Source organism: Mastigoproctus giganteus, chromosome 5 (assembly GCF_048544385.1).
Source record: "Mastigoproctus giganteus isolate SK-2022 chromosome 5, ASM4854438v1, whole genome shotgun sequence".
In the NCBI taxonomy this organism is placed as follows: Eukaryota; Metazoa; Arthropoda; class Arachnida; order Uropygi; family Thelyphonidae; genus Mastigoproctus; species Mastigoproctus giganteus.
In genome coordinates this window covers 14,872,320-14,898,876 of record NC_143579.1, presented here as the reverse complement: position 1 = coordinate 14,898,876, position 26,557 = coordinate 14,872,320, and the positions used below count along the sequence as shown (strand labels likewise).

At 36.7% G+C, this 26,557-nt stretch overlaps 1 protein-coding gene across 1 annotated transcript in view; it reads left to right on the top strand.

Moving 5' to 3' along the window:
• LOC150085193 (neprilysin-2-like) overlaps nt 1-26,557 on the top strand; it is a 209,852-nt gene that overhangs the window by 152,331 nt on the left and 30,964 nt on the right. The window contains exons 10-14 of the mRNA XM_090373920.1: nt 1,253-1,475; nt 7,505-7,603; nt 10,539-10,616; nt 10,716-10,819; nt 20,491-20,555. Coding sequence (XP_090230046.1) covers nt 1,253-1,475; nt 7,505-7,603; nt 10,539-10,616; nt 10,716-10,819; nt 20,491-20,555 — 569 coding nt within the window. The remainder of the gene's footprint in view (nt 1-1,252; nt 1,476-7,504; nt 7,604-10,538; nt 10,617-10,715; nt 10,820-20,490; nt 20,556-26,557) is intronic.

Sequence of the window (26,557 nt, the reverse complement as noted above, 5' to 3'; positions counted from 1 at the left end):
AGGTAAGCATTTCTTATGGTACATGCCAGGCCATTTTAACTGAAGTTTTGGGAGCGATACATTGCCTGATAGGCAATATATCTGCCTATTCCTTCACCACCCCAATCTAATACTGCACTGTTTGTTGCCCTGCATTTTGCTTATTGATCTACGGGAATCTTTTACCATCATGCATATTGGATTTCCAGTACAAGGATTACTGTTTCATTTCAGATGGTAAAGATAGCACTCCACCTCATTCCCAATGGTAATTTAGTTGAGCAGATCTCAGTTCAGTTCAGTTTTGCCAATCATCTTACAAGGCAATCTATCCACTAGGCATTCATGAGGTTTAGTGGGCCCAGGTGCCTATACATATGAAGTGGGTTAGGCTAAAGAATATCATGTGAAATACTATAATCTCCGTTGTATCATTGATCATTTGCTTATGATCACTTTGATGATCTCCTGAATGCAGGAAATGTCCTTGTTATTGGCTGTTTCCAGCTTACAGCACAGTCATATATGGCCTTGAGATGGATTGATCACCATAACTTTCTCGATTATGTTATACATTACTGTAAAACTCTTCCCTAGATGTGTACATAACGTAACATTTGTTTGTTTCTCAAAATTCAACATTTTTTTTAATATTGGGAAGGTTTGTTTGTTATTTGGTTTTTAGGAGCATTAGCAACTAAGGCCATATTGCTCCAGGATATGCAGTGGTCATTCTCTGACCTTTCTGCATCCTCCGTATTTGGTGGTGATGGGCTCGAACCCCGGTCTAATCAAGAAGCGTGTACTATGCACTACTGCTCATTCCCACCTGGCTACGGAGGCACCAGGTGGGAATATTGGGAAGGACTATAGCTGAAACTGATGGAATATGGTTGATATCTTAATTTTAGTTGACCTGCCAATACTGAATGAAAATTTGCTCATTAGTGACACATGGTTTCAATACTGCTCACGTATAAAAATAACTGTATAACTTGATATACACCAAGTGTATATATACACTTGGTGTATATCAAGGTATATATATATATATCAAGTGTATATATACACCAAGTGTATATACTTGTGCATCATGGTGCTTAATAGATTTTGTATTAGTTTGGAACCGTTTTGATTCTACCTTGATATGATAAACTTTTGATTCTGTTTTGAAACTGTTTTGATTCTACCTTGAATATGATAAAGTGAATTCACTTGACAAAATTTATAATCGCAGTCAAAGAATGTATGGATGACCTATATTTCATTATAGAAGTGTTGCCAATTATATGATGTGGAGAGTAGTGGGTCAGTCATTATCAATGTTAAACAAAACTTGGAGAGATCTTGCCCAACATTATAGTGCTGTTATCACAGGCAAAAGCCGTGAGGAACCACGATGGGAGCAGTGTTTGTCTTCACTAACTGGTAGTCTTGGAGTGGCACTTGGATCCCTGTATGTCCGTGAATATTTTGAGGAGGAAAGTAAAGATTCTGTAAGTTTTTTTTAATTGATTATATTGACTTTAATATATAGATTTAATGATTTAACTATTTTCCCAAATACATTGAAATTTCCCTACCTAAAAAGAATGGATAGATTTATTTGAAAATTTTCATGGATGATTACAATGTATAATGGATGCAAACAGTTAGCATGCCCAGCAAATTGGTCTGAGTAAGATGTCTGTTACCACCATGATGTAGAAATCTAAAGGTGCTATGAAAACATGTAAACATTATCAGGAAAACAAAATGGTAGCAAATGACTGCCTAAGAGGGTGCAATGCCTTTTTGTATGCATAAGCCGCATGTACAGCTGACATCTTTGAAAGGAGGTTTGGATCATCATGTTTTCAGGAGGTCAATGGCTAACACAGCAAATTGACATTTGTATGGGCCATAATGTCTGAATGGTTGGACATTTGCCAACATTTGATAGAGGAAGGTACTTGGACTAATTGCTAAGCTTTGGTGGCATCAGAATTAAAGGATTGATGGATTAACTGATTAGCAACATAAAGGAAATCTGTTTTGCAGTCCATCAGATTTCTAACATTGTAATGCTGTCCTTGACTGTGCTACGAGTGCAATTTGTAGACAACTACGAGAAGGATCACCTCGCAGGTGCCTACTCTCCAGGTGCTGCAATTTGCAGAACTTAAGCCTTCTTTGGTAAGAGCACCCCTTTGTTCCCATCACCAATCTTGTTGCCCTTATTTGTACTTGTTCTAGCAACTCTACATCCTTCCTAAAATGAGGCCTCCAGACCTGTACACAGTACTCTAGGTGTGGCCTGACCATTGCCTTGTACAACGGGATAATCACTTCCCTGTCCCTGCTAGCAAAATTCCTATATATCATTGACAAGACTCCATGACCTGTCCTGGCAGCCCATCTGCACTGCTCAGCGAACTTCATATTTGACTGCACAATTACCCCAGGTCTTTTTCACTTTCCACTTCCCTGAGTGTAGTACCACACAGTTGGTACGTTTCTCTTGGGTTACTGCTCCTCCCCTATTGGAGTACTTTGAATTTGTCAATGTTAAACTTCATTTGCCACTTCTCAGCCCATTTGCCCAACTTGTCCAGCATACTAAGCTAACACCTAGAATCATGGTATGGGGGATACATCAGCTACAATAGCAGTCAATATTGATGAACATTGACAGTAGGACATTTTGTTGAAACCATTCTAAGACCAGTGCCTCTGTCCTTTTTTTTTATGTTCATCCTAAATGCTATTTTCCAGTAGGACAGTGCCCACCCACATATGGCTCTCATATCCTGAGAATGCCTATGCAATGTGGACATGCTTCCTTGGATTACATGTTTTTCAGAGCTATCATCCTCTGAACACATTTAGGATATGATGGGATGTTCACTGACCATCTGCCTCTCAGCTTATGACCACTGTTGCTCAGCTCACAGCGCAAATGCAAGATGCAATGTGAAATTAGCATTAGTTGAGGCATATGATGCAAGAAAGCAAGCTTATACAGCATCAGCCAAAAAAAAAAAAAAATGTTCACCAGAATATCATTCTCTACATTTTCAATTTCTTATTGCAACATTCTGCCATTAGAGGCCATACTTGATATTGAGGTGCATTGCATTTTTTAAATGAATACTGCTGAATTGACATGTAAACTTAACTATTCTTATTTAGACTGATATTTGCCACTCCACATATTTTGAGTTCAAAGCACCTATCTATATGTACAGTATGCTAGTCTTTGCTTGAGGTTGTCACAGACATTCTCTCAGATATTCCAGACAAGCTGTACTTGCTACCTGGGAGTCCAAAACACTGATATAACTGATATTTGGGTAACAAAGATATAAAATTGTACTTCTCTTGCTGTCTACATAAAAAAAACCAGTGTGTGTATGTACTCTGTACACATGAAAGATGTTTTATTTTATGTGAAAACATCTATGGCAGCACAAGAGTAAAACCGTTTAATCAAAATTTACTTACTTACTTATGCTACTTAGAAGGGTGCTACCTATCAAAACCTTGCATAATATTACTACCTGCTGCGTACTATACTGAATCAACGTTAGCGACTGAGTTGGCATAATTTAGTTAGTGACTGAGTTAGCATCGTTAGTGCCATTTAGAAAGTGATGTTATTCATGTCATTTAAAATCTAACACCCACCTAATAGGAAGTGACGTCAGTTGCATCATTTTCGTAAAAAATTTAGTTAGCATTCAATTGCACATTTCCATTACAAAAAAATTTCGTTGATTTTACTCTAGTGCCATAGATGTTTTTACAACAAAAATTTCATTAACAATCAACTGTATCATTTCTGTTACAAGAAAATTTCATTACCAATCGATTTTACTCTAATGCCGCCATAGATGTTTCACATAAAAAAAAAAATAGGAAATAGCTTCGTACTCATACAAAAATGACCGAATCCTATGATACAGCTTATCATGCGATACATTAGGTCTATATAAATGAGTGCATGCACAAGAATGGTTCCAAGTTAATGACAAGGACCTGGATGATATTAGTGTCTGAGGTGACAATCTCCCCAGACTACTAAGGCACCTTTCTACAAGACAGTGCATATGCAATTTCAATCCAGTTGACTACACATACAATTGAACACATATAAAACACTGGAATAGACTATTCAGTGTCTGGAAACTGTAGGATGCAGGATGTTCTGCATCAGGTAGTTGATTGCTGGAACAAACTTCCATCTATTGTTGTAGAAGTTGATAGCTTAAATAAATTCAAGGCAGAACTAGACAAACATTTGGAACAAATGGATCAATAAAATGGAAAGGCTTTTTTTTTTTTTTTTTTTTTGGCTGATGATGTATAAGCATAAGCTTGCTTTCTTGCATCACGTGTCTCTACCAATGCTAATGCTAATATATCATTAATGATTTTGCAGACATTTTTGAACATTTCCCTTGTGGCACCGCTGTTGTGCCACAAGGGAAATGCACAGCAAAAGAGTGTTTTGGTTGTCTTCTTCTTCCAGTCACATAGTTCCCTGAGCTGTTGTGGCCACCAAAAAATTCCTCCAACTGTATCCAGCGTGTGCTATATGAGCAGCATTGCAAAGTGTCATGCCCAGAAGTTCACTGATCCCATCCTTCCACCTAGTTGTAGTCTTCTTCTGCACCTCTTCCCCTCGTTTTTTCCTTCCATTATATTCTTTAACAGAAAGTTTTCCCTTCTTACTATATGACCAAAAAATTTGAGTTTTCTTTTGTTGATGCTATGAAGAAGAATTTTAGGCCTGCCAGTTTTATTCAATACCCATTCATTTGTTCTTCGATCCAAGTATGAAATATGCAGTATTCTCTTGTAACACCACATTTCAAATGCTTCAATTTTCTTCCTGTCAACTTTTTTCAGATTCCATCCTTCACATCCATAAGTGGCAACTGGAAAAATTAATGAATCAATGATTCTCAGTTTTATCTTTAGGGGCAGGTCATGATCTCTCCATAATTTTGTCAGATCAGTGACCAATGTTTTGCCTGTCGTCTCTTTACATTGTTTGAGCATTCACTATTTTTATTTATTCTTGACCCTAAATAATCAACTTCTTTGATATCTTGCCCATTAACCTTCACTTTACTGGAATCGAGATTATCGCCAATCATCATAATTTTAGTTTTACACACATTCAGAAACAATCCTTTTTTCTTCCTTGCTTGACATACTCTCCTCAGAGTTTCTTTAAGATGATCATTAGAATTACAAATTAGCACAGTATCACCTGCATAACGAAGGTTGTTTATCTTCAGTCCTCCAATTTTGATGCCTGTCTGTAAATCAGCCAAAGCTTCACACATGATATCTTTGGCATAAAGATTAAAAAGGTGAGGTGAGAAAATACAGCCCTGCCTGATGCCGTTGCCTATTGTGAAAAAGTCTGTTTCCTATGTTCATTCTCACAGTTCCTTCCTGTTCCTGGTACAGTAGCTTAATCAGCTGAATTATGTGGATCAGGAAACCCATATTAGTCATCGTATCCCATAGTTTCTCATGTTGAACCCAATCAAATGCTTTTGCATAATCTATAAAACACAAAACAACTGGAACATTGAATTCTTTGCATTTTTCAATAATCAGTTGTAGACTTAAGATCTGATCTCTGATTCCTCTACCCCTTCTGAAGCCTGCTTCCGCTTCTGGCATTTCTTCTTCAAGTTTTCTTGAGATTCTGTTCAATATGATTTTAAGAAGAATCTTGCTGGCATGAGAAATTAGGCTAATAGTCCTGTAATTTGAGCAAATTTTCAGATCTCTTTTTTTGGTGAGGGGATGAAAATTGATTTCTTCCAATCTGATGGCCACTGTCCTGTTTCCCAAATTTTTACAATCATTTTATGAAAAAACTCTGTGCCCTTCACACCTGTAGCTTTAATCAATTCCGCTGGGATTTCATCAATTCCAAGTGACTTGCCACACATTAGTTCTCTGATGGCTTTTTCGACTTCTTCCTTCAGTGGAACTGGTTCATGATCACACTCTTGAAAAGGGGTTGGCAGATCATTAGTACCAGCAGGTTCTCGGAAGAGCTGCTCACAGTGTTATTTCCACCCTCTTTTGATTGTGTTCTCCTCTGTTAAAATTTCCCCTTTGGAGTCCTTAATTACATTAAGTTTTGGTTGGAACTTTTGTCTTAAGGATTTAATTACATCACACATCTTTTTAGTGTTGTTTCGTTTGTTGTGGTATTCGATTTCTTTACACTTTCGATTGACATAATCTTGTTTTTCCTGGCTTAAACAGTGCTTGATGACTTTGCTTAGTTCCTGATACTCTTCATTTCCTAGTACACCCTGAGCTTTTGCAGTTCTCTGTTCAATAAACTTAAGTGACATCTGTAATCCAAGGCTTCCTGATCTTTGACCTTTCTCTAATGTGTCTGTTTGCTGAATCCTTAATAATGCTTTTTGTATTTTCCCACATTTCCTCAGGCAGTATATCGTCATCTAGTTCTAATAGAGCTTGAAAACAATTGCCCGTTTCAAGCATATAATCGTTTGGAATATTTTCTACATCCAGTCATCTAGGGAAAACCTTATTCATGATCTTTTTCAACTTCAGCTTGAGAACGATGTGGAGTAGTTGATGATCACTGCCACAGTCTGCTCCAGGAAGTGTTTTTGCTGTGATTACACTGGAATGCCACCTTTGCTGTATAAGGATATAATCAATCTGATTCCTTGTTTTACGATCAGAAGATTTCCATGTGTAGGGCCTTCTCGGGTGCTGCTGGAAGCAGGTGTTACATATTATGACAAGACTGTTCAGATGACAAAATTCAATTAAACTTTCACCCCGTTCATTTCTAGTGCCAAGGCGAAACCTACCACATTCCAGACTAGAAGAAACTATCTTGCCTACTTTTGCATTAAAATCACTCATGAATATCAAAACATCCTTTTTTGGGACCAGATCAAGAGCTGACTGGAGATTTTCATAATAAACTGTTTTATGTGTAGCAGGCAAGTGACAATACCTATAAGATTTCAAGATGTTATTAGCAGTGAATAAAGGCCATGTTTAATACTAATAACAGGTGGAAAATTTTATGAAACAGAATGCTAGTTAAATTTTTAATAATCAAGTTATGTGTATGAGATTACTGATGTTTATGATGAACTGGAACTATGTGCTCCAGTTTCTTTCTTTGTTTCTGTGCACTGACTGACACCAGTTTGTTAACGGTAGTTCTACAGACTTTAACTGAGAAAGAGAGATTACATTTTACCTCTTGTAGGCACATCTTTATTATGTTAACTAGAATTGTTTGGTAGCATTAGTGCTAATGTGCATGGTTAATTTTAGGACTCCCACCTTTTGTTATTACTGTATTATAGCAATTTATCAGTCATTTAAGAGACCTTAAAGTTGTAACAGACATATAGGATCACTATAATGTAATTAAGTATAACTTTATCTTATTAAATTTATAAGAAAGTATGTATAAAATCTCTTACATTCTGTCTATTTGTAATCCATGGTTTTTTTTAAGGCTATGAAAATGGTTTCATATATTCGGAAAGAATTTACAAAAATATTAGAGGAGATAGACTGGATGGATGAAAAAACAAGGCAGAAAGCAAAAGACAAGGTAAAGGCAGATTCTTTTTTTTTTTTTGCATTTTTCTTAAAACAATATTAATTCATTATTTTATTTCAATGACATTGGTTCGTTATTATATTTTCTTTTTTATTCAAATTTCATCTGGTTACATTGAGAGGAAGTGATACCCTACACCAGTATTCTGATAAGTTAGTAATAATACTTGATCAGTCATTTAATACTTTTTGTCTTTCCTTAAAATAATATTGGGATAAAAAACTTTTTGAGTTTTTTCTGTTAGTTGTGCAAGTTACCGGTTGTCAGTTACATGTACTAATGGTTCTGTTTAGCCTAGTTAGTAATAATTTTTAAAAAAAATGTACTGTACATGTGTTTCAGTAGCTTAGTTCTTTTTTTGTAACCCCCTTTCGAAATTAGTTTCTGATGCTTATTTTCTTAAAAAATGTGAGTTTCAAATTTATTTATCAATTAATTAATTGAGAATCTTTGGAACACTGTCAGATGGAGATAACTGATCAGCTTTAGCCTGAAAATTAATATATCAACACAAAAATTAAATTTCTTAAATTATATCTGCTCAATCTAGTTTAAGGACATTTTATGTTATAATTAAAAAAATGTTAAAGAGACAAATAGATGGGTCAGATATCACATGATGGAGGAAGAGTACTTCCTTGGGTTAGATATCATGTGATGATTAGCATTTATTCATCAGCATTGAAACTTTGCTCCAAGAATACAATTGAGATGTACAGTGCCTCATGAGAAGTTTGCGGAAATGGTACAGTTGATTGCTATTGATGAAATATGAATATGGAATTTTGAACAAGAATTGAAAACACAATCCATGGAGTAGAAACATTCTGCTTCTCCTAATTCAAAAGAAATATCTCCATCAACAATTAAGGTGATGATGTTGGTATACAACATGAATGGGGTGATAACTGAAAGAGTATGTGAAGGGAAGGTTGTACTGCAAAAATCTTCTTAAAAATTTGTGACAAGAAATTTTTACCAAAATTCACCTGATATATTTGTGACTTTTAGGACTCTCAGGTATTATGATCCTGCATGACATCATGATGTCACCACAAGGTTGGTGTTATAAGTGATCTTGTGGAAAAGGCTGGATGGGAGGTAGTTGACTCTCTTCCCCCACAGTTTTACCTGGAGCCTTCTGATATTGATTACATTCTTGCCAATGAAACTTTCAATTTTTTGAAGAAATGTTGATCATCACATGCTACCTGATCTGGTGTTAATAAAATAATGAAATGTTAGTATGAAGTGCTTTGTGTTGTAACATTTTATTAAATGCTTTGAAATATTTTTTGACAGTTTGCTGATGAAAACAAAAATAAATATACAATACTGTTCATTCAAAGTCTTACTTTGAATGAACATTCAAAGGACTGCACTATTATACTGAGTGCATATGCACTCTCTGCATTACTTATGAAATGAATCCCTCCTCACATTATTCCTTTGCATACAGCCCACTCTTAATTTTAGTTTAAGTTTAAACTTATTTTTTTATATAGTTCATTTAAAAGATTCAGCTTTGCATAATCAACAACTGGGATGAAAATGGAAATCAGCAGGCCCTTCCCATTCATACAGCCATTTTGCCAAGAATATATACTCTTCAAATTATCAGTTCATTGAGAAGAAACTTAAAAAAAAGTTTTAAAACAAATTCATGAAGCCAGATGTAAACCTGCATATGTAAACACTGGCTTCATGGACAGTGATGTACGTGTCTTTCTCAAATGAATGAAAAGACAATAAAGGATGGAATTGTTTTTCAAATGATGAGGTACAGAACAAAAACCAACTAGTAGGAGTATGAAACTCTAGCAGCAAAAATGAAAGATAATGAAAGAGCAATAATGCCAGGCCCACTCTTCAACTTTGTTTCCATGTATAGATTCTTCTAGAAAAGGTGTTTTCACTACAAGCAGTTATGTGCTTTGATTTTGCAATTTTCATATTTTTACGGTAATTCCTTTTATGCCATCAGTCTGTTTGTTTCAGAATTTTGTCAAACTCAGATTGCTTTGGAACTTTGAAGATCTTTCCAAGTAATAAATATTTGCTGGGTTATATTTCAATGCAGACATTGAAATAATTTGAAGATTATATGTATTTCTGCACTCATTCTGTCATGGGCACACTTGTGTTTTTCAGAAACAAGACATGTCTTGGTGTCTGAACTCATGTACTAATTTTTGACCTTCAAGGCATAGTCTTATACTCAGATTAGAAATAAGTTATCCACCTGCTCACATAGGCATGATTATTAACTAGTTGACATAAATCTTCCATGGAGGCCACCGACAGTCTGATGATAGATCACTTCTCAAAATAGCTATCATAATGGTGCTTTGTGTTTTAAATAAGAGCAGATTTATCTTTTTTGGCAGTGCTATTTATATTAAAACAATGTTAGCAATTTAGATTAATTTGTTAGGTCAACTTGTGGATAATGGTGAATATATGCCCAAGCCTTGAAGCCAAAAGTCAGATTCTGTCACTGAAGGGACAAAAGTGGCATTGTGCTCAGAATTTAATGTGGAAATGTATATAGTTTTCAAATCAAGGTCTTTCCATATTAAAATTTTAATATGAAAGACTTGAATTGGATCAATTCAATCAGATCTCCATGCAGGTGCCCAGTTTCCAGGTAGTGAAATTTACAGATTGTTTCTTTTAATAGAAACAATCTCAATTAAAACAATTTTAATTGTTTATTTTCTCAAACAATAGGAAATATTTTCTCCATGAGAGAATTTCTTAGTTATGTATTTTTTAATGCTAAAGTAATTAAGGTTCAAGGATTAGCAGATTATTTATTGAAATCATATTTTATTTAGATAGGAAAAAAGATATTTTATAGTTAACTATACTCATAATAAGTACTAATGATAATAAATTAGTTTTTTTTTTTTTTTCTCTATTGCAGGCTGCTGCTATTAAGCCTTACATTGGTTATCCTGAAGAGTTATTGGAGAATGCAAAAATTATGTCTTTATATGAAAATGTAAGTTTTGAGATATATATTCATCATATTAGCATTGTTTCTTTGTTTACCAGGAAGTTGTGAATTATTGTGTAATAATAATTATTTTCCTGTACACAGCTAACAATCAGTAATGAAAGTTACTTCATTAACATCCAACACATCCGAAAGTGGTCTACAGATTATGCTTTCAGTCAACTTCGGAAACCTAATGAGAAAGGAGAGTAAGTATTACCTAACAACTTTCTACTGGGTAACATAATAATTGTTTATTGTGTTGATTTTTTTCTTAACTTAAACCTCTTACAGTAACCTCCTGATTTACAAACAAAAACTCGTGATGCCATTGAGTCTGTAGATTTACCAACTCAAAAGCTTAATCATACAGACTTTTGCTCAACTTCAGCAACATTTTAAATAAAAAAGCATTAGTGCAGTTCTACCAACATTGTGCCACTGAGGTGATTTGTGTGCTCATACAATCTAATGAAGTGTTACAACTTCAAATAGTTTGAATAAATTTGATAAATTGTGAACGTAGTTTGGAAGTCAGATAACTTTCAGTTGTGAATTTCTAAGGCCAAAACAAGTTTCTTTATGGCAATCAAAAGTCTACTGGTTCCAAATGTCAGTAGTGATTCTTCATGCATTAAGAATCTGCAGATAAAGGAACCACTAGTAGGTGGCAGTGATGACAGTGTGCTGAAGTGGGATTTAATCAAAGAGGTAACTACCATCAGGGGTAAAGGGAAGAGTTTTTGCTTTCGTAAAGGAGACTACGGTGGTCTGAGACAGTATTTAAATTCTGTACGGTGTAACCAACTGATGATGTTACCAACAGCAAATTCAAAATGGGAAGCATTCAAAGAATTAATCTTGGAAGCTACTAGGCTTTTCATACCAACTAAGAAATATTGTTCAAGGTTTAGGCCTAAATGGATGTCAGAGAAGAAAAATGCATGGGATACACATAAGCTGGTCTGTAACCAAGTCACAAAGGAGGTTAGGCAGGCAAAGGCGGATTATGAGAAATCTTTGGCAAAGGATGCAAAGAAAAACTGCAAAGAATTCTTTACTTATGTAAACTCTAGAAGGAAGGGGATGAACTAGATTGGTCCACTTGATATTGATGATGATCCTGCTCAGTTAGCTAACAAACTAAATGAGTATTTTGAATCTACATTTATGCATGATGAGTTATTCAGGGAGGGGAATGCCAGAAGTGAAATAAACTCTGGCAGTGAGCTAGATGATTTTGTAATAACTGAGAGCAAAGCAGAGGAGAAATTGTTGAAGATAAACATAAGAAAGGCACCTGGGGTGGATGGGATCTACCCAGTTATATTAAAGGAGGCAGCAAAGGAAGTAAGCAAACCCTTAATTATGAGTGCTTCCTTGGGCTCAGGAATGGTACCCATGGACTGGAGATGTGAAAATGTGACCCTAATTCACAAAAGGCGGCACAAGTAATTACAGACCTGTTAGTTTAACTTCTGTTCCAGGGAGATTAATGGAGGCTGTGGATAAAGAGGCATTACAGGATCATCTAGACACGACTTTAGTTATAGCTCGGACACAGCATGGGTTTGTTAAGGGGAAGCCTTGTCTGACCAATTTGGTTGGATATGATGTGGTCAGAAAGGAACCAGATGCAGGGAATAATTTTGATATCATATATTTGTATCTTAGAAAGGCTTCTAATACTGTTGCACATGGAAGACTGCTGCACAAATTGGAGCTGTGTGGCATTGGAGACAAATTGCTGCTATGGATAAAGGGATAGTTCAGTGGGAGAAGACAGAGAGTGGTAATCAATGGACACTGCTCTTTGTGGACTAATGTTATTAGTGGTATTCTCCAGGGTTCAGTGTTGGGTCCATTGTTGTTTTCTGTACTTATTAATGATGGCATATCAGTCTTAATGTCCAAGTTTGCAGGTGATATGAAGGTTGGCAGTGTGTTAATGACACTAATTACAGTACACTGCTGCAACAGGATCTAGAAAAGTTGAGCAGATGGGTTGAGAGGTGGCAACTGAAGTTTAACATTGACAAATGTAAAGTATTGCATATGGGAAGCAGTAACCCCAGAGCAACGTATCAACTCTATGGTACTACACTGACAGTGGTAGAGAATGAAAAGGACCTGGGGGTAATTGTGCAGGCAGATATGAAGTTTTCTCAGCAGTGCAGATGGTCTGCAAGAGTAGCTCATGGTGTCTTTTCAATGATATTCAGGAATTTTGCAAGCAAGGATAAGGAGGTGATTATCCCCTTGTATAAGGCAATGGTCAGGCCACCTTGAGTACTGTGTACAGGTTTGAAGGCCTCATTTTAAGAAGGATGTAGAGCTGCTGGAACGAGTACAGAGAAGGGCAGCAAGATTAGTGAATGGAACAAAGGGTTGCTCTTATGAAGAAAGGCTTAAGTTTTACAAATTACAGTGTCTGGAGACTAGGGCACCTGCGAGTGATGTGATTGAGGTGTATAAAGCCTTGAATGGTTTGAGCATGCTCTGTGCTGATGGGATTCTTCCTCTTGCTCAGAATAATCTCCTGAGCGAGTATAAATTCAAATTGAGGAAAGACAGTTGTAGGATAAATGTGAAGAAGTTTGCCTTTAGCCAGTGGGTGGTTGATTGCTGGAACAAACTTCCATCTATCATTGTAGAAGTTGATAGCTTTAAATAGATTCAAGGCAGAACTAGACAAACAATTGGAGTGAGTGGATGGGTGAAATGAGATGGATTTTTTTGATTGATGCTATATAAGCTTGCTTTCTTGCATCATATTCCTTTGCTAATGTTAATGGAATTCATTAATAGTTAGTTGCCAATCAAGTTTTTGAAGTGTTAAGTTAAATATTATTTAACTTTAACTTAAATATAATTATATTTGGACTACCATCAAATAATAGTGCTATATAAAAAATAAGTTTTTTGAACCAAGTTGAAATTAATTGAGTTTGCAAAAAAAAAAAAAAAAAAAATTATCAGTCCTTTTTCAATATTCTGAAAGATGAAAAAAAATCAACATTTTGCACTATCGGTTCTTTTTTAATAACAGAAGAAGATAGAATTTATGTTTATGGTTGGGGAGCTCACATGCAAAAAAGGAAGTTTGAAATAAAATGGTTGACATTTTATTTCACTGCTACGAGAAGTTGTTAAAACTTCTCATAGCAGTGACAGTGAGAGAGAATATTTAGCCAGATGGGAAAAAAACTGAGTTCAGATTTTCTCTTTCTGGTGAAGCTTTGGGAAATGCTCTTGACATCCAAATCTAGGCAGCAGTGCAATTGCTATAAGCAAAATTTCAGTCAACATTTCTGAAGAGGAAAAAGTCTGCAACAGTATCTTTCTTGAAAAAAATCATTATCGATTGATAGCTGATAGACTTCAAACAAATCTACAGACAGAAAAATCCTTGGTAAGCTAAAGTTTGAAAGCATATTCTAATGGTTAGGTGGCACCTTAATTAGAGCATACAGGTTAGACTTTATTTTAATATAAAATGTGTATGTTTTTAGTGAAATTTAATTTCTAATACAGTGCAAATTTAGAAAACTCCTGCTTTTTCCAGAAAACCTTCCTGGCTGTAATTGTAAGAATTGCTGCTTTTGTGAAAAGCTCCTGTTATCTGCCTGTTTTTTCCAAAATATCTCCTGTTTTTCTCCTGCTTCAATTATCTTATCAAAAGCTTGTTAAAAGTTGGGATATATGCAGTAAGAATGCAATTTACAGAATTAAGTCTTTCTTGGTACAAGCACCCTTCTGATGACTTGACTAATTTTGTTTATCTTTTATGCAACTGTTCCAACAGATCCACATCCTTCCCAAAATGAGGCTTCCAGGTGTGTTTATCCTGATGGAAAAAATTCATGTATATCATCTGCACTTACTTAACAAGCACAGGTCAGCATTGAAAAAAAAAAAAAAAAGTCAAGAGTTGAGGTTAAATTTGAGAGTTTCTGCAATTCTACTCAGACACAATAGGAGGGAGTATACGAGGAGACCCTTGTTAATAAATTCAGCCCTGGAGAGAGACTGTGCAAGGCACATGGGGTTAGTTTTTTCTCATCATGGTTTGTGCTTGTTAACAGGAGAAACTGCTTCTACAGGGATGGGATACACTTAAATAGAAAGGCTGCAAGAATATTTGCTGATGCTATCAGATCATTGTTAGGTGGGTTGGAAAACTGCTAGCTTGGGGGGATTCAAAGACTAACAGATTAACAGTAGGCAGAGGCAGAAGTGATTCTTACACTGCTTCTGTTGGAATGAGCAACAGCCAGAAAGCAAGTTGCTGGAGATTTCAAGAACTGCTGGGAGTCATCATGAAATAAGTAAATATATGGGCTGTGTTAGGGTAACTAAGAGTGAGAATAGGTACGTGTATACTTGCATGCACACCAGTGCTAGGAGTATAGTTGATGAATTTGAAGTGCTGGTGAAGACATCAAAGGCCGTTATTATCGGAATATCAGAGACGATGCGTCACACAGATACAAGGAATGCAGAATTGGAATTTGGGGAGTACAATGCATACAGAAAGGACAGACAAGATAGGAAGTGAGGAGGGGTTATGCTGTTAGTTAAGAAACACAAAATCTAAGGCAGTGCCATCCAGTTAATTCTCAATTGCCACTTTTCAGCCTACCTGCTTTTCCCCCCAAAGTCTTGTTACATTAGCCTGCCTTGATTCCTGTCATTAACCAAACCACCTTTCCAACTTTTGTATCATCAGCAGACTTAAACATTAAATATAATATGCATTCTTCAATATTGCTAATACAGAAAACAGTTTTCCACTGAATGATGATGATGGACAAATAACATTTGTCCAAGAAGAGCAGAGTTCATTAGTAATAACTCTCTTCTTCCCCTTGCCACTTAATCATTCCTTTATCAGTACCAATAACTTGCCTCTAAATTTCCAATTTTCACTGCTCTCATTTTCACAGTTTGTGTGGAAAAGTATCAAAAGCTTTAAAGAAATGTAGATATATAACATAAAAATTATTTTTTGCATCCAGCTCCTTTGTTAGTCTGTCATAATAGCTAGCCAGATTGGTCAGAATTAGCAGAATAATTCCCCTAATTATTCAAACTACCCACTTTCACAATAGCAGATGGAAGTTTGTTCTAACAATCAACCATTTGCTGGCTGAAGGAAACCTCTGCATATCTATCCTAACACCATCCTTTTGCAGTTTGAATTTATTTCTCCTCAAGTGTGAACTCTGAACAAGAGGAAGAATGCCACCAGCATTGAGCTTGCTCAATCCATTAACTCAAGCCTTAAACACCTGAATTAAATTACCTTGCAGGGGCCTGGTCTCCAGACACTGCAATTTGCAGAACTAAAGCATTTCTAGGTAATGCCCACCCTTTCATTCCATTCACAAATCTCGTTGTCTTTCTCTGTATACATTTCAGCAGAACTATAGCCTTTCTAAAATGACACCTCCAGACTTGTGTGCAGTACTCAAGATGTGACCCAATCATTGCCTTGTACAATGGTATAATCACCTCATCTCTGCTAGCAAAGTTACTGTATATCGTTCACAAAACCTCATGAGCTGCTCTTGCAGATTATCTGCACTGATCAGAAAAATTCATATCTAACATGCACTGTAAACCGCGTGTTCTTTTTTATTTTATGCTACTCAGTGTAATACCACACAGTTGGTAAGGGATTACTGATATCCGTATGCAGTGCCTTGTATTTATCAATGTTAAACCTCAACTGCTATTTCTCAGCCCATCTACCTAATTTTTATAGATCTTGTTGCAGTAGCATACCCAGATTACTATCATTAACTACATGCCAACCTTGGTATTATCTGCAGACTTAGACATTATACCTTCATCCAGTCATTAATAAGTATAGAAAATAACAATGGGCATAGCACTGAACTTTGGGTGACTCCACTAATATTGGTTCATAAAGAGCAATAATAATATTGGTTCATAAAGAGTAGTGCCCATTAATAACTTCTCTTTGTCTTCTCCCACTCAACTATCCCTTTATTCAAAGCAGTAACTTGCCCTTAATACCACTGCTCCAATTTGTACAGCAGTCCTTTATATGCAACAGTATCAAAGGCTTTTCTGAAATCCAAGTAGATGTCAAAATTATTTTTTGGATCCAGTTCCTTTGTTACTGCGTCATAATATCCAGATTGGTTAGACAAGCTTATCATTAGCAGAGGCATATGATGCAAGAAAGAAGGCTTATAAGCTTTCTTTCAGCATCAGCAAAAAAAAAAAAAAAAATCCTCTCTCATTTCACCCATCCATTCACTCCAAAAGTTTGTCCAGCAGCCTTGAATTAATTTAAGCTGTCAACTTAGCATTAGTAGAGGCATATGATGCAAGAAAGCAAGCTTATGCAGCATCAGCCAAAAAAACCACTCCCATTTCACCCCTCCGTTCATTTGAAATATCTGTCCAGCTGAGCCATAAATTTATTTAGGCTATCAACTTCCACAACAAGGGATGGAAGTCTGTTCCACCAACCCGCTGGCTAAAGGCAAACTTTCACAAATACAGATGGAAGCTTATTCCAGCAATCAACCACCCGCTGGCTAAAGGCACATTTCCACACATCTGTTCTACAACTGCCTTTCCTTAGTTTAAATTTATGCCCACTCAGGTGTAATCTAAGCAAGAGGAAGAATCCCATCAGCATTGAGCTTGCTCAAACCATTCAAGCCCTTATACACCTCAGTCAGATCACTTTATAGGTGCCTAGGCTCCAGATACTGCAATTTGCAGAACTTAAGCCTTTCTTGGTAAGAGAAACCCTTTTTTTCCATTCACCAATCTTGTTGCACTCCTCTGTACTTGTTCCAGCATCTACATCCTTCCTAAAATGAGGCCTCCAGACCTGTATGCAGTACTCAAGGTGCGGCCTGACCATTGCCTTATACAATTGGATAATCACCTTCTTATCCCTGCTAGCAAAATTCCTATATATCATTGACAAAACCGTGACCTGCTCTGATTACTTCATATCTGACTGCACAATTACCCCCAGGTCTTTTTCTTTCTCCACAACCCTGAGTGTAGTACCGTACAGTTGGTAGATTACTCTGGGATTACTGCTACCCATGTGCAGTACTTTGCATGTCTGTGTTAAACTTCAGTTGCCACCTCTCAGCCCATCTGCTCAACTTTTCCAGATGTGATTGCAGTAGTATACTATCATTACTTGATACTTGATATCAGTACTGCATACAGGTCTGGAGGGCTCATTTTAAGAAGGATGTAGAGTTGCTTGAGTGTGTACAGGGAAGGGCAACAAGATTGGTGAGGGGAACTAAGGGGTATTCTTACCAAGAAAGGCTTAAGTTCTGCAAATTGCAGCAGCTAGAGACTAGGCATTTGCGAGGTGATCTGATTGAGGTGTATAAGGTCTTAAATGGGTTGAGCACGCTGAATTCTGATGGGATTCTTCCGCTTGCTCATATTACAAGCCTGAGAGGTCATAAATTCAAATTGAGGAAAAACAGTTGTAGAATATATGTGCAGAAATTTGATTTTAGCCAGTGGATAGTTCATTGCCAGAACAAACTTTCATCTGTCATTGTGGAAGTTGATAGCTTAAATAAATTCAAGGAGGAACTGGAACTCAAACTTTCAGATAGAATGGATGTGTGAAATTTTTTTTTTTTTTTTGGCTGATGCTACGTAAGCTCATATGCTTGCTTTCTTGCATCACATGCCTCTACTACTACTACTGTCATTAATAATGTTGCCAACCATTGTATCATCTGCAAACTTGGATATTAAACCTGATATACCTTCATCAATATCATTGATAAATATACAAAACAACAATGGTCCCAGTGAAGAACCCTGGGGAATCCCACTAATAACATGAAGAGCAGTGTACATTGATTACCATTCTCTGTCTTCTCCCACACAGCCATCCTTTTATCCATAGCAGCAACTTGCCCTTCATGCTATACTACTCCAATTTGTATAGTAGTTGTCCATGTTCATCAATATCAAAAGCCTTTCTAAAATCCAAGTATATGATATCAAAATTACTTTTTGTATCCAGTTCCTTTGTGATCACATCATAGTATCCAATAAAATTGGTCAGATTAAACCTCCCCTAATATTTATTTAAAGCTATCAACTTCCATAACGACAGATGAAAGTTTGTTCCACCAGTCAACCACTCACTGGCTAAAGGCAAATTTCCACACATCTATTCTACAACTGTCTTTCCTTAATTTGAATTTATGCCCCTTTGGGTGTGTAAATGAGCAAGAGGAAGAATCCCATCAGCATTGAGCTTGCTCAAATCATTCAGGGCTTTATGCACCTCAATCAGATCACCTCACAGGTGCCTAGTCACAAAATGATGCAATTTGCAGGGCTTAAGCCTTTCTTGGTATCTTTGTTTCCCCCCTTATCAATCTCATTGTCCTTCTTTGTACTCTTTCCAGCAGCTCCTTCCTAAAATGAGGCCTCCAGACCTGTATGCAGCACTCACGGTGTGGCCTGACCATTGCCATGTACAAGGGGATAATTACCTTCTTATCCCTGCTCGCAAAATTCCTGTATATCATTGACAAGACCCCATGACCTACTCTGGTAGCCTGTCTGCACTGCTTAGAAAATTGAGCACTGCCTTGAAAATAGATTCAAGGCAGAACTAGACAAAGATTTGGAGTGAGTGGATGGGTGAAATGAGAATTTTTTTTTTTTTTCGACTGATGCTATATAAGCTTGCTTTCTTGCCTTTACTAATGCTAATGCTCTAATAATTATGTCTAAAGGTTTCTTACTTCCTAAACATAAAGGTGCCCAGAGAGGATGGATAGATTAAATCCATTCCTGGTGCCTTTTTTTATGATTAGCTTTGGCAGTTTCTCTTCCACTTTTTCTCAGTTGTCACAAACATTTAGCTCTCTGCTAGAGTTTGATAAACTTCTGACATCCCCTTCCCTAAAAAATTCCTCATGTGAATGTAGATGCAAAATATCTATTGAGTTTGTCAAAACCTGAGCAGGATCATCAACCATTCAACCATCAGCATCAAGTGGACCAATGTGATTCAACTCCTTCCTTCACCTGTTAATATAAATAAAGAAGTCTTTGGTGCTTTCTTTTCCCAAGAATTCTTGTAATCTGCATCAGCTTGCCTAACATCCTTTGTGACTTGATTGCAGACTAGTTTATATCTACTATAGGCTTTTGTATCACCTGATACAAAATATGCATTTTTTCCCTTCTGATTGTTTATGTGGCATTCTATTAGTATTCCATGCTTTAAGTCTGTTAACTATGTCTATTGTGGCATCTTGCATTCACAATCATACTACTGTCTCCTTGAAGAAGCACATTTGGGGTTGTCTGTCACATGGTGCTTGGGTAAGACATGGGAACTATCATCAGAGGGATGTCTGGATTTTAACAGTAGGGTAGTGAATATGCAAAATAGTTATTAAATTTTTCAGCAACCTGAACAAAATTATCGATAGTGATGCGTTATATCCAATGGACCAATGCAATCGCATATACTATACTTTGTTTTCGATATGATATAACACTGTGCCATATTGAGAAAATAAAATGCAGTGTATGCATTAAATCAAGAATGCATAATCCAGTAGCCTCCTTATCTGATTTGTCATTTTAATGCTAATCACACTGTAACAAAGACAAAAAAAAAATTTTTTTTGGCACACATCCTAGTAATCATTGTATCTATGGGGAAAAAAGCACTCCTGATTTAACAAGCAACCGAGAAACACATTTGTAAATTAGGATGTCACTGTACATCAGTTCCCTCTGTGTTCTGGAAAAAAGTGCACTTACTAGTAACGTTTAATTTAAATTTTTCTAAAATTAATTCTAATAATTTTTTTTTTTTATATAGTTGGAAGAAACATGCAAGAGCTGCAGTTGTGAATGCTTACTACAATTCCTTAGAAAACAGTATAGGTGAGTCTGTCATTGTGGGGCAGCCTACAAAAAATTAACATTATATAATTCAAGATTAATATGTAGACAAAATCGTTAGTGCTTTTTCTTTTAATATTTTTAAAAATAGATATGTGAGACATCGATCTCAAAAAATATTTTCATTGGGAACTTACTGAGAACCTGAGAGTGCTCAAACTAAATGTTAAATAAGATGTATTAGTTAATATACATTCTTAAATACATAATGTATTTTAATTGTAGCTATAATGAAATAATTAATCTGCCACTATGTTTTAACAAACTGATTATAATCTTAATGTGTTAATGTTTCAAGGGTCAATCTGAGAGGATTAGGAATCATATACCCTCATCAGAGTGTAATAAGAAATTCTACTCTGATGATGAGTACTTGAAATGTAATTCTTAAATACACACATACACACAAGAAAAATTCCTATCCAATTGTTCACTTGATCTTAAAACACCTTGAACAGCTATCTTCTTTGAGTGAAGAAGGTGCCTGATTTTAGCTTCATGGACCTTCCACCCTTAAATATGTAATCTAATGTCAAAAGTTCGAAATATGCATGGCCTTGCACATCCCTTCAAATAAAGTTAAGTCAGTTTAAAACCCACTACTAAAAAGGACTGTTCATCAGTTAACATCTCTGTGAGGACATTGCATTTTTATGCGTGAACTTTATATACGTGCTAACCATTCAGTTGGTTACCAAAACTGTTAATCTTCCACATGTTTATTTATTTTGTTTAATACTCATCTCCTTTTTTTAGTTGTGGCATTTTATTTTTAGGCAATCCTGAGCCTTGCCATTTGAACTCTTTCTCTTCAATTTCTTCTTTCCTTTGTCCATCTTATGCTCTATGGATATGCCAATAGAAACGAGGAGTTGATAACTGAGGTAGGTTGAAAGAATGGCCCTTGTTGATTCAAATCTTTCCTTTGAAATGCTTATTTTATTTTAACCAATTGTGGTTCATTTTCTGTTTAGGCAGTTGATTAGGTTTGGCATAAAAAATTATGACACTTTATTTAATAGTATTAAAGATATTACGCTTGGCATTCATGATAAATTATTTTCATTAGATGCTACCTCTTTGTACACCAATTTAAATGTGGAATACGCTCTCGATGTAGTTTGGGAACTGTTAAACAAAGATTCTATCGTGATAAATCACACTAAACTAGCCAAAAAAGAAATTTTTAAATTAATCAAGCTTCTTCTTGAAGCGAACTATTTCGCATTTAAAGAGACTATATACAAACAGATTTTCGGTTTACCGATGGGTTTGAACCTGAGCGGTCTTATAGCAGAAATCTATCTTGTCAATATCGAGGACATTTATTTAACACTGTTTCTCCCCTGCATTACTTACTATGGGAGATATATTGACGATATACTTGTTATAACAGATCACAACACCATGCAGGACATTCTATGGGTATTCAATAATATTCACACATGACTACATTTTACACTGGAGGAGGAACAGATAGAAACAAAAGTCCCGAATTTCTTAAATTTCACTCTCACACGTGACATGCAAAAAATCCAATTTAGCATTTACTGTAAATCCACCGATTCAGGGATGTACCTGCATTATTGAAGTTATCATCCATTCACGTATAAGAGATCTAATATATTTAACCAGTTTTTCAACGCTTACAAATATTCCACATCTGAACCCACCTTACACTTAGAAATTGTTACACTAACCAACAGATTTTTAAAGAGAGATTATCCTCACTCCCTTAAAAATCAAATCAGATTAGTCAAGTGGACCCAATTTCGGCGAAGTCCGGATGGTCTGTGACAGCCAAATCCTCTGCTTGCACCTTCACGATGGTGGGACTGTTAGTAATCCTGGGTATAACCTCCATGCACAAGTACATGGCGGGTGACCACCCAGGTGTGAACCAATGTAAGCAGGGGTCGAGGTGTGGCACCCACATCACATGGAGGATTGCCGCCCCTCTATGTTATCAGACAGTACTAGGTAGTAGATGACTCTCATCAACCGGTGAAATACCACCACTTTGCTTATTGGAGGCTTGAAGTGGTGGAACCCACATTTAGTCTCTAGAGCTAAGTTCTGGTCAACTCTTCCCTATCTCTTCCATCATGCAGTATGATTGATGACTTTTGAGGTTATGATGAACATTGTGGCGAGATCCAATATTCCTTACATTTCAAGGATACAGCTCTAAAACAGTGTTCGCAGGCCGGCCGCTAGTTAGAACACCGGACCGAACCTATTGGTAACTCTCTAGGAAGCTTCCGGATCAGCTAGTGTATAATCTTGCTACCTCTACTCTGCCAGATAGTGACTGGAGGGAGTCTGAGTAGTGTGAATGCGGGGAGCATTGTCGAGGCCACATTATGTCAAGGATCTGGGTATATTCTTACTGTGTGTATGCCATATCCAAAAATTTCATTACTTCATACAGCATGTCCCACCCACTTTTTCTTACTATTGAATACACCATGAATTGTCAAACTAATAGAGCAAGCTTATCTGCAAAAAGATCTAAACCTCCCAAGCACTTCCTAATTCATTTCAAAAATATACGTGGTCTCAATTCTAATCTCAATGATGTCCATTTTCACTTGCAATCTGCCAAACCCCATGTACTTTTTCTGACAGAATCTCAGTTATCGGTTGATTCAACTACTGCTCATCTCAGATGCCCAAATTATTCGCTGTACGATTCCTTTTGCCTCAAAGGTGGTACTTGTGCACATGTCCATTCTGATATTCCTTGTCAGAGACTTGGCAACTTGGAATCTCCTCTCTTTGATCTTCTCTGGCTTAAAATCTCTCTACCTCATTGTGTCAAATTCGTCTGTTGTCTCTACCGTTCTCAACTCCACTAATCACTTGGAGCTCTTTGACTTCCTCTCTTTGCAACTTGACTTTCTCCAGTCCAACTTTCCTAACAGCGAGGTAATTTTTCTTGGTGATTTTAATGTTCACAACTCCAGCTGGCTTCCATTTTCTAGTCACACCGACCCAGCTGGACGAGATGCTGAGGCTTTTGCAATTACTAATGACCTTGCACAGATGGTTCATTTACCTACCAGAATGCCGAGGGCAATCCTAACCAATGGAGCCTTTATCTCATGGCTATTCCCAACCTCCTGTTGTTTGGCATTACAAGAATGCAAAATGGGATGATCTGCGAGATTTCTTTTCCTTGATCGGATTACTGTTTCAAAACTTCTGATGTCAACATTTGATCAGATCGTGTCAGTGAAATTATCCTTGTAGGAATGGAATCCTTTATCCCACACCTCCGCTTTAAAATCTTGTTCTTTATCTAAACCTTGGTTTTCCAATAAATGTGCCAAGGCTTTTCAAGAGAAGAGTGTTGCATATCGTAATTGGCTTGTTTCCAATTCTTCAGTTTCATTTTCTGCCTACACCAAAGCTCGCAATGATTGTAAATCAGTTATTAATCAGTTCAAACTAGATTTTGAACAGGATAAGAGTAGAAACTTGCTTCTTTCCCTAACGGTAGCCGAGCATTCTGGTCTCTTGCCAAAGCTATTGGCCGCAACTTTTGCCCAACTCTGCTCTCACCTCTGTCTAAACCAGATGGTTCTGTTGTCACTTCAGCCAAGGATAAAGCTGACCTGCTAGCATCCCATTTTTCTTCCAACTCATGTATTAATGATCTTGGTAAAACACCTCCCACCATTCCCAACATGCTTCATTCAATGCCGCCTGTGGTCTTCTGTTCAAAGGATGAGAGAAGGATTTTGACGAATCTTGATGCTAAGAAAGCTCCAGGTCCCAATGGTATTTCTCCACTTGTTCTCAAAACCTGTGCTCCTGAACTTACTCCTATCCTTTGCCACCTTTTTTCACTTTCTTATTCCAAAGGTGTTTTTCCTTCTGCTTGGAAATTTGTTCCTATCCAGCCAATTCCTAAAAAGGGTGACAAATCCCTCCCATCCAATTATCGTCCCATTGCAATTACTTTTACTCTTTCTAAAGTAATGGAGAAATCAATTAACCGCCAACTCTTAAACTACCTAGAAACCTTCCGTCTAATCAACGATCGCCAGTATGGATTCCATCAGTGTCGATCCACTGGTGATATTCTTGCTTATGTTACCCATTTTTGGACTAATTCAATGGAAAGGTTCGGGGAAAGGTTCAAGTAGTTGCTCTTGACATCTCAAAGGCTTTCAATCGTGTTTGGCATAAAGGTCTTCTAAACAAGCTTCCATCTTATGGTTTGCCAACTGTTTTTAGTAATTGGTTATCCAGTTTTCTGTCTGATCGCTCACTGATAGTGATGGTAGATGGCTCTCTGTCTTCTAACTTCTCCACTAATGCCGGTGTCCCCCAAGGTTCAGTTCTTTCCCCTACTCTTTTCCTCTTGTATATTAATGACCTTCTTCCATTGACTGGAAATCCTATCCACAGTTTTGCCGATGATAGCACATTGCACTCTACTTTCCATTTTGAAACCTTGCCTCGCTCAATCAGCTTCAACTTCTCGAAAATCTGCTACCAATTCCTTAAATGCCGATCTTCATGTAATTCTCCAGTGGGGCAAAGACAACTTAGTTGATTTCAACCCTTCTAAAACTCAGTCTTATCTTATATCTCGCAAAAAGGATTCTTCTGCTCCTATGCTTATCTTTAGTGACACTCCGATTTCTAGGCAAAATGATATATCTCTTTTGGGGATTACCCTGACTTCTAATCTCTCTTGGCACAAGCACATTACAAATATTGCTTCCTCTGCATCTAAAAAACTTGGTTTTCTCTTTCGCTCTCGACGTTACTTTTCTTCCAAACAGCTGCTCACTCTGTATAAATCGCAAATCCGCCCTGCCATGGAATATTGTTCCCACAACTGGGGTGGTGCCCCTAAATCCTCTCTCAGGCTTCTTGATTCCATTCAGAAGAGGGCAGTTAGGTTAATTAATGATTCATCTCTAACAGAGACGTACTGTTTCTGCTGCATGCCTCTTCTACAGATACTTCCATGGGCACTGTTCTTCTGAATTGGCTTCTATAATTCCTGCTCTCTCTTTCAAAACAGCCTAAACACGTGCCAACATCCATTTACTGTCCAACTTAAAACTCACAGAACCAACTTTTCATCTTCCTTGTTTAGTCATTCAACTGCCGTTTTCTGGAACAACCTTCCTTCATATGTATTTTCTGAAAATTGCAGTCTACAGAAGTTCAAGTCCAATGTCAACAAATATCTTCTTTCGTCTTCTCAACCACCAACCCAAGCACGGTACTAAGTACTATAGGTTCTAATACCTCTCGTGTTTGGGGTTTACATAAAAAAAAAAAAAAAACAGGTTTTTAAATAGAGGCTATCCTCACTCAATTATAAATCGAATCAGATTACGGGCTAAAAATAAAACAATAAATATGATACCCATTAATAAAACGTTTTATTTCCATACTCTATGTTGAACAATGGTACAGGCAACTTAATAAACTCTTTAGAAATACTAAATTCAAAATTATAGCCAGGCCCATGCAGAAGGTCCATAATATATTAAAAAAAATCACACAATTCTTCCTTTGCTCGGCACAGGTAAATGATCTCGTGTACAAGATTTCGTGTAGTCAGTGTGATTCATCGTACGCAAGGGTTCCACGTGCTACACCTTAGATTTACGTGTCAAGCAACATGCTGCTTCCGTCCGCACGTTGTGCACGAACGCATTGGAGTTGGCCTTTCATGCGGTCAATGATGGTCATGTATTTTTATTCAATGAAGCAGTAATTTTAAATATACAACACAATTACATAAAATTATTGATCACCAAAACGCTTGAAATGAAAGTACACGAAAATTCTATCAATGTGCGACGGCCTTACCTAATTTCAGATTTCTTGTCCTTTTTATGCATGCGCTAATATAAATAATCTCTCTATTTCAGAGTCAAATACACACACAAACACTTTGTGACATTCCCATCCTGTGAACATGGCGATCAACTGAAAAGCGTGGTCTGCTTAAG